At 42.1% G+C, this 17,064-nt stretch overlaps 1 protein-coding gene and 1 long non-coding RNA gene across 2 annotated transcripts; both read left to right on the plus strand.

Annotated features, from left to right (window-relative positions):
• Nucleotides 1-64: 64 nt before the first annotated feature.
• On the plus strand, nt 65-15,968 carry LOC112068648 (polycystin-1-like protein 2). Its single transcript, XM_070438262.1, is given in 30 exon segments — nt 65-311; nt 977-1,135; nt 2,169-2,309; nt 2,404-2,808; nt 2,948-3,069; nt 6,948-7,085; nt 7,215-7,558; nt 7,727-7,847; nt 8,027-8,158; nt 8,367-8,592; nt 8,705-8,895; nt 9,017-9,247; nt 9,331-9,432; nt 9,527-9,705; nt 9,799-9,945; nt 10,043-10,242; nt 10,333-10,565; nt 10,753-10,975; nt 11,079-11,542; nt 11,641-11,737; nt 11,845-11,985; nt 12,076-12,261; nt 12,376-12,706; nt 12,864-12,997; nt 13,095-13,222; nt 13,341-13,501; nt 13,619-13,829; nt 14,038-14,139; nt 14,218-14,349; nt 15,472-15,968. Coding segments are annotated over 30 exon segments (5,790 nt in total). The 3' UTR covers nt 15,634-15,968.
• On the plus strand, nt 5,476-6,760 carry LOC139023967 (uncharacterized). The gene is made up of 4 exons (XR_011475201.1): nt 5,476-5,617; nt 5,944-6,174; nt 6,329-6,477; nt 6,590-6,760. It is a non-coding gene; the product is annotated as an uncharacterized lncRNA (long non-coding RNA).
• Nucleotides 15,969-17,064: the final 1,096 nt, after the last annotated feature.

Here is a 17,064-nt window from a genome sequence, read left to right on the forward strand (position 1 = left end):
CACTAATCTCTCTTTGTTGCTTTTGATGGCTCTCCTCTTAAGCCTGTCTTGTGCTGAGGATGAGATGGCACCTCTATCCTGCCCAGAGTACCAAGAGGATTTTGACGGCTCCTGTTATGAGTTTGTGGCTCTACCGCGTTCCTTCCTCAGTGCACAGGGCTGGTGTGAGCGGGGTGGTGGACACCTGGCCTTTATTCTAAATATTGATACACAGCAGTTCCTACAGAAGCACCTGCAGCCAGAGCAGGACTGGTGGCTGGGTTTAGCACCTGCCTCCCCGAACATAACACTGGACTCTGCTATTGCTGAAGGTAAGAGAGCAGCCCAGGCAACTAAAGTGGGCATTATTTGATGACACTAATGCATTAGATCCTTTGATCATGCAAAGGATCTCCAAAGGGTGTGAGTAGAGTGCATTGTATTCAGTTGAGCAGATATTGTACAGAAAACCGTTACATTTCCACTGCTGTCTCCCAACATAAGACTAAGATGCTGGGCTTGTTCACTCCCACATCAGCTGGCCTCTTGCTGGGAGATTTATAATCTATTAATCTCACACCATTGCTAGGAGACAATGCCACATTTAGATATATCCTTTTAGCAGCTAATGAGGTACACCTGTCATTCAATAGGTTATGCTGTCCAGTCCTTTGATTTAAAGCAGTCTTTTTAATTCCCCACACAAAGGACCAAACTTTATCACCTAATAGAGTTMTTTCCTTTCCTTCCTGCTTCTTTACATATTTTATTCATGCCTCTGACATCCCTCATGAGAACACAAGCTATCATAGTATTTATCAAATTAACTAGATAGTACACAGTAAGCAAGTCCCATCTGTTTGACCTGACATCTAATATTGTGGGAAAATAATACTTTATTTCCTCTACTTTGAAGAGCAGGTGTTCCTAATGTTTTGTACCCTCGGTGTATATAGAATATAATACTTTCATTGGTGTTTGTGCTGTACATCCTCAGGTCCTCTCTCCTGGCTTGATGGCTCTGATGTCAGCTACTCTAACTGGGTGAACGACCCTGATCCAGGGGCTGGCTGTGGTCACATGCTGAGGAGCTCAGGGTTTCAGTGGGAGGCAACAAGCAACTGTAGCCAGGAGCTGCACTTCATCTGCCAATTTGGTTTGTATTTGATGCGTGTGTGTGTTTGTGAGGCAGAGAGCGAGGAGTGCAGCTGGATAGAACTGTTAATATTGTAAAACAAACACAGCTGCAGCAAAGGAGGGAAATGCACGAAAACAAAAGTCCACTTGAGGAAGGAGCTATTGTATAATCAACATAAAATATGTCTTTATCGCACAGGAAACCACAGTAGCCGAATAAAAGCAAAGCCACTGAATTTAGCCTTTCAATTGAAATGACATGCTTTGGTTGTAAAAACAATACAAATAAATAGAAATACAAGGTAGTAAATATTGACCTTTGCTTTTAAAGTATTGCGCTGTTTGTCCTCCTGAGCTTGTGTTTCATGCATGAATGGCAGACATTTAGAGTAGGCATTGTAATAATAATCCTCTATCTAAACCATGTGTACTGATACCCCTCCCATAAATGTAATGGCTTTTGTACAACTCAATTCTAAAAAGGAAGACAGCCTAATGATGATAATGATAATTTCATATAACTTACATTATTAGTAGCGCTTTCTGTAGTGACAAAAACAGGCCTACAGTCTATGCCCCTTATTATCTACACAGCTCTGTTACAGTATGTACTATGTAAAGTGATTTTCCTCTCCCTCAGTATATAGGAAGCAGTGGTTGCTGTACGGCTTTCAGACAGTACCTGTACTACGTGCTTCTCTGCTTGATTCTAATCTCTCTCCCTCTTATCAGTTGGATTACACAACAACTAATCTTTAGTTGACAACAATGTGAAAAATGGCACAGCATCATCAGCCAATGAACTTTAGTTGTCCCTCAGGCACATTCTAATAATACAGCAACACACATGAGAATATATTMAATTCAAATGCAGAATGCAATGTGATGCATTTCAAATTAAACTAACCAAAAATACCCAAGTAGGCCATTAACGTTGTTCTAGTTTGGTACATTTCWGTTCTTGTATTTGGACACATTGGCAAGCTTGAGCGGAGACTAGCACCTAGCACACACAGTCATATTCATCACCCAGCTGTGTCTCTGGTCCACAGTCCAGAAAAACATCATCCTTCAGAAGCCCATCGGGGAGTTTGGCATCATTAAGTGCTATAGCTTGAACCAATCAACAGATGGTGCAAACTGCAAGGCCCTGTACGGAAGTCCCCTTCAAATCCAGGTAGAAGTAGAAACTGGTAAGTAAAACCAACATGAGCCGAAATAAAAGTATCTGGTCTTACATTTCCGAGTACAAATCTTGGTAGAATGAGACAACTTTGCTATCTACAGGTACGAATGTGACCTACAAAATCCACAGTGGTGAGATGTTGGTGGCCAATTCATCAGCAGTCAGAGGAATCGTCCCCCACAACATCACAGTGGGACCAGAGGTGGAGCAACAGCTGGGCTCTGGCTGCCACCAGCTGACCCTGCATGCCTCAAACGGGGTCTCGGTCTTGGGCGTGTCCACTGAGCTGCARGTGTGTCTGCTGGAGCCTGTGGAGGGCCTGCTGGGATCCGTGATGGCTGAGGGGGGGTGTCCAGACTCAGACCTCTACGTTAGTGTCTCCCTGGACCGGGGAGCCCCGGTGCAGCTTCTCTTCCAGGTGTCTGGAGCCAACGACAGCATCTCTGAGACCAGAGACATGCAAAACAGCAGCATGCAGGTTTACAATATCTCAACCACTATCCAAGGTACCTAACCTATCTACTCAAACTGTCATCCAACAAACCTTACTCAGAGATTAAAACAGTGACTGATGAAGATACTTAAAAAATATATATTATTATAATACTCTTGTTTATATTATTCATATCAACTGTTTTGTTACAGGATTTTTGCAAGTGAAAGTCAGGGCCTGGAATGTCTTCTCACACATGGATGTGGATGTGGGGAACACAACAGTTGTTTGTCACAACAGTTCAGACCTCAGGCAGAATGGCTATGCAAACACAGTATGTGAAATAGCTAAGAATTACAAAAAATSTATATATTCCACTTTAACCTTAAACAGGCAGCACCTTTTTCACTAATGTGAAGGTMATTMTTTTCCTGCAGTTTTTCTTCACATATTTGTTTTCATCCCCAGACAGAAAAACATATGAGAGTTCGCCGAGCTAATAACTTGAGAATCACTGCCATTCCAGAAACTGCCAGTCAAGACACTGAACGCGTCAAACTTGAAGTAACTGGCTTAGGAGGACTATCTAATGGAAAGCAGAGCAAATTTGAATGGGAATGCAGTAGGTACCAGTTAAGGCCTTTAAGCCACTGGRCTGTTGAAGAGAACCCTCTCACCTTACCCTATTACAGTATAAAATGAAAAACAATGACTAACTTTGTTACAGAAAATGGAAGCTATAAAACAACCTCAATCGTTTTTTTYCTCTGTTTACTCAGTGTTGTCTGTCATCTTTTTACAGCATGGCGTTATGGTGATGTTTTCTAACCATTTTCCCTTTCTAATTCCAATAGAAGAAGACTGTAAAGGGAAATGCAATGATAAAACAACAGACAAGACTCATTTGATTGAAAAAGACTGTCTTCCAAACCCATTTGAGTTTTTTGAATACACTTTTTCTGTGAAGAAATGGAGTGACAATGGGAAATGGGTTGACTTGATTTCAACATCCAGATGCATCACGGTTACTCCAACAAAATTCGCCAACTTTAGAATTGGGTAATATGGGTATAGGCTTAAAATAGTGAAGTTAATATAATTAAACAAAGTCATGCTATTTTATTTCATGACATGATAACTCCCATCAGTATCATTATAAAAACAGGCAATGACAATATTATAAAAATTGCTATTTAAATATCCTAGAAGCCTATTAATAATTCTAGTATCATCGTCATACTCATCCTCAGAGAAGTACAGGTAACTGCCAAAATAAAGGAAACACCAACCAGAACAGTTTCAGTGCACCTTGCATAGATTCTACAAGTGCCTGGATCTCTATTGGAGGGAGGTGACACTAAGCTTCCTCTAGAAATTCCTTAATTTWGTGTTTTGTTGATGCTGGTGGAAAACGCTGTCTCATGCACCACTCCAGAATCTCCAATAAGTCTGCAATTGTGTTGCGATCTGGTGACTGAGACAAGCACACACACACACACACACACACACACACAACCACACCACACACACACACACACACACACACACACACACACACACACACACCTTAAACCCCCTATGCTCCTTTGAGAGCCCTCACTGACATCTCTTCATCCAGCCATGGTAGCCAAAATAATAATAATAACTGGACATTTTTATACATGCCCCTTAGTATGAGGGAATAATAATAATTGCATAATTAACTCAGGAACAACACCTGTGGGGAAGGACCGGCTTTCAATATACTTTGTATCCTTCATTTACTCAAGCGTTTCCTTTATTTTGGCAGTTATGTGTATGTTGGACATCATAATGCTTTTGGACTGGCCTAAGAGGCCATACAGAATGTTGCTAAATATCTGGAATGAATTGGGTTAGAAATTATTTAGCTAAAACTATTGACAGATTTGTAATCCTTAAGTGTACAACAGGGTTATGACATTAGCATGTTAATTGACTGATTTAATTAAAATTCAGAAGTAAATTGGTCACATTTAACATGAGTTGCTCTCATGCCTATGGAGCATGCTGTAATTACACTAATACTAATGTTGCATTAAATGCCCAATAATTACATAATAATGTATGTATTGCTTTGTTATTACAAAGGTAAACTGTTTCTGGTACAACACTGTTACTATTACCATTTGTATGATAACAATAACTGCTGAASTCCATTGCTATGTATTTACGAAGCAATAATCAAGTTACTATGTTACAAAATGTGAATTAAATGTTATTAAGATGATCTATTTTATGCTAAAAAACAGTACCTATATTCTTTCAGTTGCCAGGATAATTGTAATATAGTGGATGTAAAAAAAGACGTCAAATTCAAATTGGACTGKAACTCCAGTTGCCCAAAGGTGATTTGGCATATTGAGGACCCAAAACCTTCAACAGTAAGTCTGAGATTCCTTTATTGTTGCATGCTGAATGCAATCATATGTTTTATTGGGTTCAAATCAAATTTTATTTGTCACATACACGTGTTTAGAAGATGTTATTGTGGATGTAGCGAAATGCTTGTTTTCATGTGTGAATGAGTTTTGTTGGAGTGCATGAATCAATTTATTGACTAACCCATGCTGTCTAATTTTAAGTTGACATATTCTAGATAAATATAACAAATTGATGCATAAACACATTATTTGTGGACTGCATGTGATTGACTATACAATAGCCAGAGTTCAGCGTACATGAGGACAACATTTTGAATTCTGTGGTCTTCTAGGGTGCCCTGCAAAACTGTTACAACAACGCAGGGAAAAAGCCACTTACAGAAAGAAAAGATCTAGATGGTCAGAAAGAGTACAAAGTGAGCAAAAACTACCTGAAAGAAGCTTCAGATAGGTTTCAGAATCTCCATGTGATAGTTTATGGTGAGTATCTATTCCTTGTATTCAATTCCAAAAACACTATAAGTACAGGCAAAATGTTTGGTTAACACAGTTGATAACAGGATGTCCTTCAGATATRTTGAACTTGCATCAAAGTGTTCTTTAGCGTACTGACAGAAAAAATTAAGTGCAAAAAAATGTAATATTTTGACATTTTCCAACTGATCAATTAGACATCCCCATTTTTGTTTGAGATATTTATAGGAGCATAGTTTGGATTGATTCATCCTCAGAAAGTATGGACCTAATGTAACATATTCACAAGTGGAAATAAGATATCAATATCCCTTTATATCACCGTTCTTTAGATAAGGAAACTTTTGAATATGCCAGGTACACCATTCAGATACCAGGTGTTACGACTCCTGCACCTGCTGATACTACGCTACCTGTAACCGCTGCTCCAGCTATCACCTTAAGTCCCCCTTCATGTAGTATTTTCCCTCCAAATGGCACCGTTCTGGATTCTTTCAATATCACCTGTACAACACCTACATCTTGCACAAACGGCTGCAAATATTGTTTTAAAACTGACCAAGGTGAGTATTCCTCTTTGCCAGTGTTGTATATTTTAGGAGACCTTCTCCCATCACAGAAGTTTAGCACCAGAGACAGATTAAGATAAAATGACATATTGATTTAGTTTACAAAATGATCTATGTAATCAGATCGTTTTTCTTCTTTATCTTTCAGGTAAACATCTGCGCTGCAGTTCTGTAAATAAAGTAATGTTAATCTTCCTACCTGTTGGGGAGAAAAGCAGCAACTACATGCTGTCGGTAGAGGTGACTGTTACAGAATTGAACACAAAGACACGTGGAAGTACCACAATCACCACTGAGGTTTGTTATTATCAATTATATAATTGAATGTATGGGCTCTGTCTTGCCTTTCGTCTCCATAGTTCACATCCATTTAGTAATTGGAGCACTCATTTAGTTGTTATCCCCCAAGGTGCGGCCAGCCAAGTCCGGTACTCCWGTGCAGGAGCTCCAATCTGCAGTGGCGGACACAGTGGCTAATCTAGGGCAGCAGGGGATGCTCTCTGGAGAGACCCTTGGACAGATGTTCAAGTCTGTGTCGGACATACTGAATAAAGGCTCCAGTGAGGAAAAGAATAACAGGATGAAGGTATAAGGAGTGTGTGTTTTCACAAAGATAGTGGTATGTTTTCATTGAGTTTACAAGACAGATGTTTGTGAGGTATCCTGATTGATTAATCCAGATGGAGATTGTGCAATTGGCATACATGTAAAAGGTCCAGGTTAAGGGCTTTAAACATCATTCTTCAATGTTGGTGTGTCTCCTTAAGCTGCGAGAACAGATGCTGATGAATATAACTGAAGCACTGGAGAACAGCTCCAGCAGCACTCCTCAGAAAGTGCAGCTGACGGCCAGAGCTGTGGCAGGACTCACCAAGAGGGGTGATGAGCTTAGTCCCAATGCTCAGGTACACTTGGATAGACCTAGCCCCMCATGGAAGCAGGGTAGCATGGAGTAATTCACACAAACACATAGGCCTATTGGTCAAAATGTGCCCAGCATAAAGACTTCATTTCAGATGGTCTATTTTTTCCAGCTTGAAGCTAGCTTCCTGGTGGCAAACCTCAGCTCTTCCCTCCTCTCCATGAACACCAGTGAGCATGGTGGAGAAGAGGAGATGGTGCAGGCAGCTACACCAATTGTAGAGGCAGCCAGCAATATCCTGGATGTTTCCTCAAACGTGAGCACATATTTACCTTCACTTAGTCTAATGACAGTAATGAAGCAGCCTTACTGAACAGTTTGTCTTTCACAGAGAGAAGTCTCTGATTTACTTCTCAAGGGCATGGACAATGTGCAGAGTGCACTGTTGAATTGGAAGAAGGTTGATGAAGCTCCTGTGATTGTCAACAGCTCTCAGATCACTGTGTTTGTGAACAGGTAAGAAGAATGTGGGCAGAGGACATAAGAAAAGGAACTGTAGTTTTAAAAAGCAACAATTGTAACACATCAGACATATTTTAATTGCTGTTACAATACAATGTCTGCAAGATATTGCAACTGTTTTATAGCCTCAATATTGAGTGACAGCATATCATGCCCTCTCAGAGTGTCAACAGAAACTATTCAGATGCAGTCTATAAGCAACCCAATAAGCTCCTCTGCAAGCTTTTCCTTCCCTCCCCTGGGTGCTGATGTCCTTTCTCCAGATGAACCAGTGGATGTGCGAGTAAGTGTGCATGTGGGACTATATACTGTATTTATGTATTATCATGAGTCAATATGCATGAGAGGGATTTTCATTGTGAAGAGAGATATGTATTTTTGTACCTGTTAATTTTGTTGATGAATAATTAGTTATGGTTTTTAAACCCTCTCTCTTGATTCACTATTTCCCACTTGTTACAGATGCTGAGTTTGAAGAAGAACCCATTTTCATGGAGCGAGGAGAACAACATTACCGGCACTGTGGGGTCTGTCTCCCTGACCAGAGGAGATGGTTCTGTCATCCCCATAGAGAACCTATCTGAGGAGATTGAGGTCAGAGTGCTGCAAACCCCTTCATATTCTATGTCATTTGAGAGTGTAACAACTCTACTGTTGCCTTAATAATACCATATTAAATTAAATATATAAGATTGCAGATCCTGGATCAGATATCAGTGTCGAATGACATCCTGTTGTATATAATAAATGATATACCCATTATCTCTTCTTTGAAAAACATAATCTCTTCTTTGATGCTCAGATCTTCTTGCCAAGGCCTGAAGGAGGGCAAGCAAACAGCACAATACTGTACTTGGGAAACTATAGCACATTGATGGTCGACGTCCCTTCACCTGATGTAACACTGGTGCTGAAGATAAAGCCATCGAAGGACATAACCTTTCAACTGTTCCTTGGGTATAAAGACTACCCAAACGATAAACAATACATAGCCAAGACTCAGATGCCTCACCAGAGCAACACGCCAGGTAATGTACCTCCTGAACGTACATATGAGTCACGTAGACATAACAATTGTGAAGCATGATGAACGGATAACATTTCATGTTTAGAAACTGTGTGTGTGTGTTTTGGGTACAGAGGAGAAATACACCTGGGTCCTGGGTCCCAATGATTTGACAGGAAAAGTTGGGGTGCATTACCTTGTTGTGAGGCCCATTGTGGAAGCAGGGGTTAAATCCGTCAATGCCACTGTGACTGTCACCTCCATTGCTGCTCAGTGCAAATATTGGAATGAAACCTTATCCACCTGGAGTGAAGATGGCTGCAGGGTGAGTTCAACAAGTACTACACGACACAACACCTTATGATAAAACAAAGGCACATTGCAGCATCCCTGCAATCCTAGACCAGGCCATAATGAAATACATAAACCAACTGTGATCTCCTTAGGTTGGTCCTTTAACCACGCTATTGGCCACCCAGTGCTTATGTACGCACTTGACCTTCTTCGGGAACTCTTTCTTCGTCATGCCCAACCTCGTAGACGTGTCACGTACAGCTGAGCTCTTTGGCACCTTCGCACAAAATCCTGTGGTGGTGTGCTTTATTGGTTCCATCTTTGTTGCTTATGTATTGGTGGTCATATGGGCACGCAGGAAGGACATCCAGGACACAGCCAAGGTCTGACTTGAAAAACCACTGCTACCATTTAATCATCTTTGCTGTTGATGCAGAGTTTTACCTTCAAGTGTTACTTCTTGTAGGTGAAGGTGACATTGTTGGAAGATAATGACCCCTTGGCTGAATACCGTTACATGCTGAATATCAGCACTGGGCATCGGCGTGGTGCTTCCACCTCCTCTCAGGTCAGTACCRACAGTTYCCACTGCTGCAGGACATCMTATTCTKTTCTCTGATAAAACCACACTCAGTCACCCTGACCCTGTGTTGCTGCTGCAGGTTACTGTGACTCTGCTGGGCATGGAGGGAGAGAGTGAGCCACACCACCTCACTGACCCTGACAAGCCTGTGTTTGAGAGGGGTGCAGTGGATACGTTCCTGTTGACCACGCCCTTCTCTCTGGGGGAGCTGCAGAGCATCAGGCTGTGGCACGACAACTCAGGGGGGMACCCAGCCTGGTAGGARAGTGGGAGGAGGGGAAAAACCCATGACCAAAGTTTAACTTTGAAGTGAAGATGTAGGTCTAGTTGACAATAAGAGTTTTCTTGCAGGTACATAAACAAAGTTATGGTGCAAGATGTAGAGACAGGACAGAAGTGGCACTTCCTGTGTAACTYATGGCTGGCCATAGATATGAGTGAGTGCACTCTGGATAAAGTTTTCCCTGTAGCCACGGAGATGGATTTGAAGAAATTCAGGTGAGAAGAAACTTGAATGCACCTTGGAATGGTAAAATATGAATAAAAACATAATTGTCCATTATGGTACATGCTTCCTCTACCGTATATTCTGCAGTAATCTGTTCTTCATGAAAACGGCAAAAGATTTCCGTGATGGCCACATCTGGTTTTCTGTGATCAGCCGGCCTCCAACGAGCACCTTCACATGTGTCCAGCGAGTCTCCTGCTGTTTCTCTCTGCTGCTCTGCACCATGCTGACCAGTATCATGTTCTGGGGCATCCCTACCGACCCCTCTGAGCAGACCATGGACCTGGGTATGGACGCCTGCACAGTAATGGTGGCATTTGGAAATGGTAGGTTTTCAGAACAAYAACTYGTTCTTCTTTCTCTTTCTACTCCTGTAGGTCATATYGAGTTCACATGGCAGCAGSTGATGATTGGAGTTCAGAGTTCAATCATAATGTTTCCAATTAATCTCCTCATTGTGAGTATCTTCAGAAACACCCGCCCCCGAGAGACGAWGCCTGGAAAGCACAAGGCAGAGGTGTCCAAGCAGGGGAAGACTGGCAGAGTGACTCACTCACAGCCCTCCTCCCCACAGAGGGACAGAGAACTCACACCAGACACAGTCATCAAGGTAAAATATGTCAATATATTAATATTCCAATTGAAGCCAACAGTCCCTACCATAAAAACGAATTTTAGATACTGTATGTCAGTCATGATTTGTAAGTAGACAGTTGTAAGTTTGATCTCATCCTGGCTGTCTTTATTCTGTATTCTCTCGACATTAGCAAGGCTGTTAATGTACTGTATTCTCTCAGGACATAAAGAAGATTGCTCAGTCACTCTCCAAGGCTATGAAGAGCCCCATTCCACGCCTGGAGTTAGAGATGAAGCCTGGACCACAGACTGATATCAACACTCTGCTCTCTCTGGTGGAGGACATCATCCGGCAGCAGAACCGAGCCGGTGGAGAGTTCTACACTGATGCCTCCAAGAAAGAGGGATCGCTCATTCTCTCACTAGGGGTAACCAATCTGCAAGGTACAGCCCGAGCCTCCAGATCCTACAATGATGATCATCAGTATTGGTTAAAAATTTTCAACTCTGTCTGACCCATATATTTCCTATGCCCCTCTGCTTTCAGAGACCAGCCTGTGTGGGAGCCCTGAGAAGACTGGGGATGGGAGACAGAAAAGGAGCACCAACAGCCAGTATCTGTACAGGCAGCTACGCCATGTAGAGAAGGAGCTGAGCCTACTGGGACCTTCTCGCTTCCCCAACCAAGACAACTACTGCCGGGCAGTGCAGCAGGTCCAGGGCATGAAGGGACTGATAGAGTCTTCCAGCCTGGGAGGGGACGAGCTGGATCAAAGCCCAGGCCAAGCTGAGAGTAGTGATGGGGACAGGGGCAGTAAAAAGTGCTGTCAAGACGGGCTTCCCTGGTGGTTTGTGTTTATCGGCTGGATACTGGTGGTAGCCACCAGCGGAGTATCAGGATACTTCACCATGATGTATGGGTTGACCTATGGGAAGGACCGCTCTATAAGCTGGCTCATCTCCATGGTCGTTTCTTTCTTTCAGAGCCTCCTAATCATTCAGCCGCTGAAAGTGAGAAACATCAGATTAGAACTTTCTAATTTCAATGTAAAATGCCCTGAAGCATGTATCTGTAATCTGGGTATAACTTTGTGGATTTCCTAACACAGGTGCTAGGTTTAGCAGCCTTCTTTGCTCTCGTTCTGAAGAAAGTTGATCAGGASGAATATGGGGATCCAAAAATTGAGGGGGCACTCAGAAACCCAGGTTCTTTGTTTTCCTTATTTACAGTTTTGGGGAAATTCTGTTTACTTGTACATTAGCTAGACTTTTACAACATTAAGCAGTGTAAGATGACACAATCTGGTCCACAGATGACCCTGGTGTAGTCTGGGCTGTCAGGAGGGATAGCACATGCAGCTTCTACCAGCCCCCGCCACCCACAGACATCGAGAGGATGAGGAACAACATGATCAAGGAGCAGAAGGTTTTCGCCCTCATCAAAGAGATTCTCAGTAAGAGGAACCACTTTTTCATTCACTGCACTGTCATTCACTGCACCTATTGGTTAACATGCATGTTTAAGCCYTATGATTCTGTTGCAGCCTACATGGGGTTCATGTGGATGCTGCTCCTGGTGGCGTATGGTCAGCGGGACCCTAACGCTTACTTCCTGATTCAGCACATTCRGCAGAGCTTCAGCCAAGGGATCTCAGACAGCATGAGCCACGGAAATGTGTTCACCTGGGCAAATACCTCTCTCCTCAGCAACCTCTTTGGAGAGTACCCAGGTAGGATTCTCTAAAGAGGATGTTTATTTCTTTGAGAAACATGAAACTCCAAAATGTCCTATATAAAGGTATAGATTGAATCCTGTGTCAACAAAAGCAAATGGTGTGTTAAAGGTTTTATCACAGATGGGAACTCCAAACTGGTTGGTAATGCCCGTCTTCGCCAGGTGAGGGTGCAGAAGAACTCCTGCCGCATCGCCCGCTCCATGCGCCAGGCTGTACCTGACTGTCATGCTCCATACTCATGGGAGGTGGAGGACATGGGCTCCTATGGGCCAGGCTGGAACCGCTCTGCGAGTGAAAACACCTCAAAGACCCTCCGCAGCCCCTGGCAGTACCAAACCCAGGCCCTACTCAGAGCCCAACCCATCTGGGGCAGTGTGGTTCTCTACAGGGGAGGGGGGTTTGTGGTGGACCTGGGCCCTGACTCACAGAACGCTAGCAGGTAAGCTCATAATTACCAATGCTTCAAATTGATCACAATTATCATGCCATAGCAAATTTATATAATGGAGGTTGGTGCCCCGGTCCCCAAAGGCTGTAGTCCGGCCTTGTGTATCGAAGGGTGTATTTTAATTATTCCATGTATTCTGTCCCTGCAGTACCCTTCAATATCTGTTTGACAACACCTGGCTTGATTTGTTCACCCGAGCAGTCTTTGTAGAGTTCACAGTGTACAATGCCAATGTCAACCTCTTCTGCATTGTCACACTCATGCTGGAGACCACAGCTGTAGGTGAGACAGTTGTTATATCACTCCATGAATACAGCATAAAGTAAGTATTTAAAGGCATCCAAAMCYMAGATTGTCAGCACCTGTCTTATTCTCTCAGGAGCGTTCCAGTTTCGCAGTGAGCTGCAGAGTGTCCGACTATACCAGTCCACCGGTGGACTCCACATCTTTGTTATGGCCTCTGAGGTCATCTATTTCCTCTTTATCTTCTACTACATGTATGTTCAGGTAAGCCTTAATTTAAATACCTTTCTTATGTGTAAAGCGTATAAAATCTGTGACACAATTGTCTAGTGCCATTGTTCTGGAATTCCTCCTGAGTCTAACTCTTCTCCTCTCCTCACAGGGAAAGCTGATGAAGCAGCAGAAGTGGGCTTACTTCAAAACAAAGTGGAACCTGCTGGAGCTCGCCATCATCCTCCTGAGCTGGAGCGCACTGTCTGTCTTCATTAAGAGGAGCCTGTTAGGGAACCGGGACATGGAGTACTACCACAACCATAAAGACCAGTGAGTTCACACTGGGTTGGGCTATCATGAGTTTCTGCTATTCTTTCGCTAGTCTGCTATCCCTATTGTTGGTCAGTTGCTCCTATATGATGTTCAACTTCTCCTCTCTCTATCCAGGTTTGCCAGTTTCCATGAGACAGCCACAGCAGATGCAGTGCTGGGGTATCTGATCGCATTCCTGGTGCTACTGGCTACAGTCAAACTGTGGCAYCTGATGAGGYTCAACCCCAAGCTACACATGATCACAGCCACACTGCAACGTGCCTGGACTGACATATCAGGCTTCCTTGTGGTCATCACCATTATGTTCCTGGCCTATTCTATTGTTGTAAGGGTCTTCCTGGACAACTTTTCATTCTCCAACTTTCCCATTTGGCATTCTCTTGCAGCAATGCATCTGTATTCCTAATAAATTGCGATGTGCTTGCTTTTGTGATAAATGTCTCTTCAATTTAACTGAATCTTTCACTTTTCACAGCTGAGTTATGATTCATTGTGCTTTGACACTAAATCTAGCATGTGATCATTGTCTGCAGTCTAATCTGATGTATGGCTGGAAGCTGTACTCATATAGGACTCTCCTGGATTCTGCTCTGACCATGGTCAGCTTGCAACTGGGCATCTTCAACTATGACGAGGTTAGTAAAGGAAAGCTCTCTAAATTACAGCTATGGTCATGATGGCAGGTCTGTGATTGGTATCTCCTTCCAATCCAGGTTCTTGATTACAACCCGGTGCTTGGTGCGTTCCTCATCGGCTCCTGCATTATATTCATGACCTTTGTGGTTCTGAACCTGTTCATCTCAGTCATCCTGGTGGCGTTCACTCAAGAGCAAATGCATCACAAGGTACTGTGCATCATAATCATATAATATTCTGTGTTTATACAACAGATGGGTCTAATCCTGAATGCTGATTGGTTAAAACCGCATTCCAGCTGGTGTCTATTCCACAAGTTACCACTGGCTAAATCTATGACGTTAAAATGCCTATTTACTCTGTTCCATCTGACTGCGCAATCCACTGTCTCATCAGCCCAGCCAGACAATTTATAAACTTGATCTCCACTATAAAAAGCATCTAGACATTATCTCACATTTCTTTTAGACTAACATTTAGTTTCCAACAGTGGAGATTTGTATAAACCTTGCCATCTGTATCTCCAACATTTGAAACATTGTTTCAATATTAATTCGATCTCCAGCTGTCCCATAGCAATGAAGGAGTCGGGACGAGACAGACAGACAGACAGCTGCCGTCATTTTTATGGATAAATACAAAGAAATGTCATTTGAAAATAGCTAAAACAAAACTAAGTGCAGCTAGTTTGCAGTCTTTCCAGCTTCAGTTTGACGTGATTAGCTGAGTTRTTGGCTAGCTCCTCTGAACAACAGTGTCCTGACAAGTGAACACATTTTCTATGCCAGGTGAAATCGTGCCTCATTAGCTCATTATGGGGATGAATCCAAATAAATATCACTAGAAAACAGTTTATGCAAATRCAGCTTTGCTGTTATTCTGGCTGCACATTTTTATGTGAATGTAAGTTACCCATAGTTGGCTAGCTAGCAAGCAAGGGATAAGAACGTTGCCAGCCAGTATGGCAATGTAACATTTAGAACACATGACTGGGTCGAGTCCATAAATACAAAACAAAAAGACTGAACGACTAGCTGGCTTGGGTAGGATGAAATAGTATGAATAAATTAATCCAAATAACGTTTTTAATAAAAATGTCAATCATTATTTGAATATGTTTGTAACCCGTTGTATAAAAGTGATAATGCCCTCGAAGTCGGTGTTTGGAGGATATATTAGCACGGTTTGCCAATATATCCTCCAAACACCGGCTTCGAGGGCATTATCAAATAAATAATACAGTATCAACACCACCATTTAACAGTGGCCATTGGCTACTGTAGGTGCATCAATGTAAGACCAATCAGATTTGACTGATCTGTTTTTTACAGCCCTCAGAGGAGGAGGAGATAGTGGATCTGATGCTGATGAAGCTCTGCAGCTTGTTTGGGATCAAATATAAGAAAGAAGATAAAGAAGAAAGTAACAGTCCCAAGGTGAATGCCAACAATGCCTCTGTTACTAAGAAAGAACCCTCCACTATATCCTCATAGATGCTTACTTCTCAGTAAAGATCTGCCACTCTGTATGAATTGATATTGGAACTGCTTTCATTTATGTTGCTCAAGAGGAGTATTAAAACATGTTATATCAAGACTTTTGCACCACTTGTATGGTTGCTTGTAGCTGTTTAATCAAATCTAGCAATGTTCTAACAATATGTACAGGAAATAATAATTCCTCTGTCTAACAATTCTGCTTTTTCAATATATTTAGTTCCAAAATAAATAAACAATATAAAGGGTGTTGAACCATAGCAAACTGTATTCTTTCATCATTATAATGGGTTGCATTAAGATCAGATAAAAGGCCTGAGATGACTGTTGTGGGCTGCRCAATTCATTCTGATCACTTTCCCTAGGATAAAGAACTACTACAGAAATGGTTTAGTGCAGTTTCTGTTTTTACTTGCAAGAGTTGGGTGCAGACCTAAGTTCAAATGCATGTGTATTTGTTATATAAATACTTTTTTCTTTGTATTTGAGTATTTTCAAATACACAGCCCAAAACAAGTACCTTATTTTGAATGGTTACAACTAAATTGTATTTGAAAGTATTTTTCAAATACCTGGGTTAAATGCATGAGAGTGTATTTTTATTTCAAATAAAGTTTATCTGGATACTTGTTTCGAAATGTATTGTAAAATAATAGAAAAACCTGAAAGTATTTTAACCCTAGTCTGGTTGGGTGACAGAGTTATACATGCTTGGTTGACAGGCCATGTCGAAGTTAGGTGAAGTTGCCATCCTATATGCTAAAAATATAAATAAGCCACACAATGAAAACGAACACAGTTGGTTATAGGCTAAACTAGCCGTACCATGCATAGATTAAGCARAAATCTAGCTTGGCTTGACTGGCCCATAGTTGCATGGACAAACTGCAAGCTTGGCTAGCTACTGTAGATAGCTACAACATAGGTGCTTTTTGCAATGCGGGTATATTTACATACACTTGTGTTGCTCCCTATTGTATTGGGTTGCACAAAAACAGTTTGTGGGAAGCCAGAAGTAATTATAAATTCAATTTCAATTTACTGTGCTGGTGTGCAGGATGGTAGGTCATTAAAGGGATACTTCAGGATTTTGGCAATGAGGCCCTTTATCTACTTCCACAGAGTCAGATGAACTCGTGGATACTATTTTTATTACTTACCTCAATTAGCCACGAAATCCATAGTTTAAAAGCGACTGTTTTCTGGCATCTGCGTGGCGCCATTTCCCCTACATTTTCCTCCACATGGGCCAGCCCCCTAGCATTTCGAGTTTCAGCMAACGAGCTTTAGCCTTTCTCCATTTGAGTGACAGCTAGCAAGATGCACACAAAGCAGAGCGAGAAAGAGCACTGATGTGGTGCACATATCTGCAAATATGCGATGTAGTATGCAATTTTCGGGAAACACTTTTGGCTTGTGAGTGCTACT

The sequence above is a fragment of the Salvelinus sp. IW2-2015 genome, unplaced genomic scaffold, assembly GCF_002910315.2.
Source record: "Salvelinus sp. IW2-2015 unplaced genomic scaffold, ASM291031v2 Un_scaffold631, whole genome shotgun sequence".
Lineage (NCBI taxonomy): Eukaryota > Metazoa > Chordata > Actinopteri > Salmoniformes > Salmonidae > Salvelinus > Salvelinus sp. IW2-2015.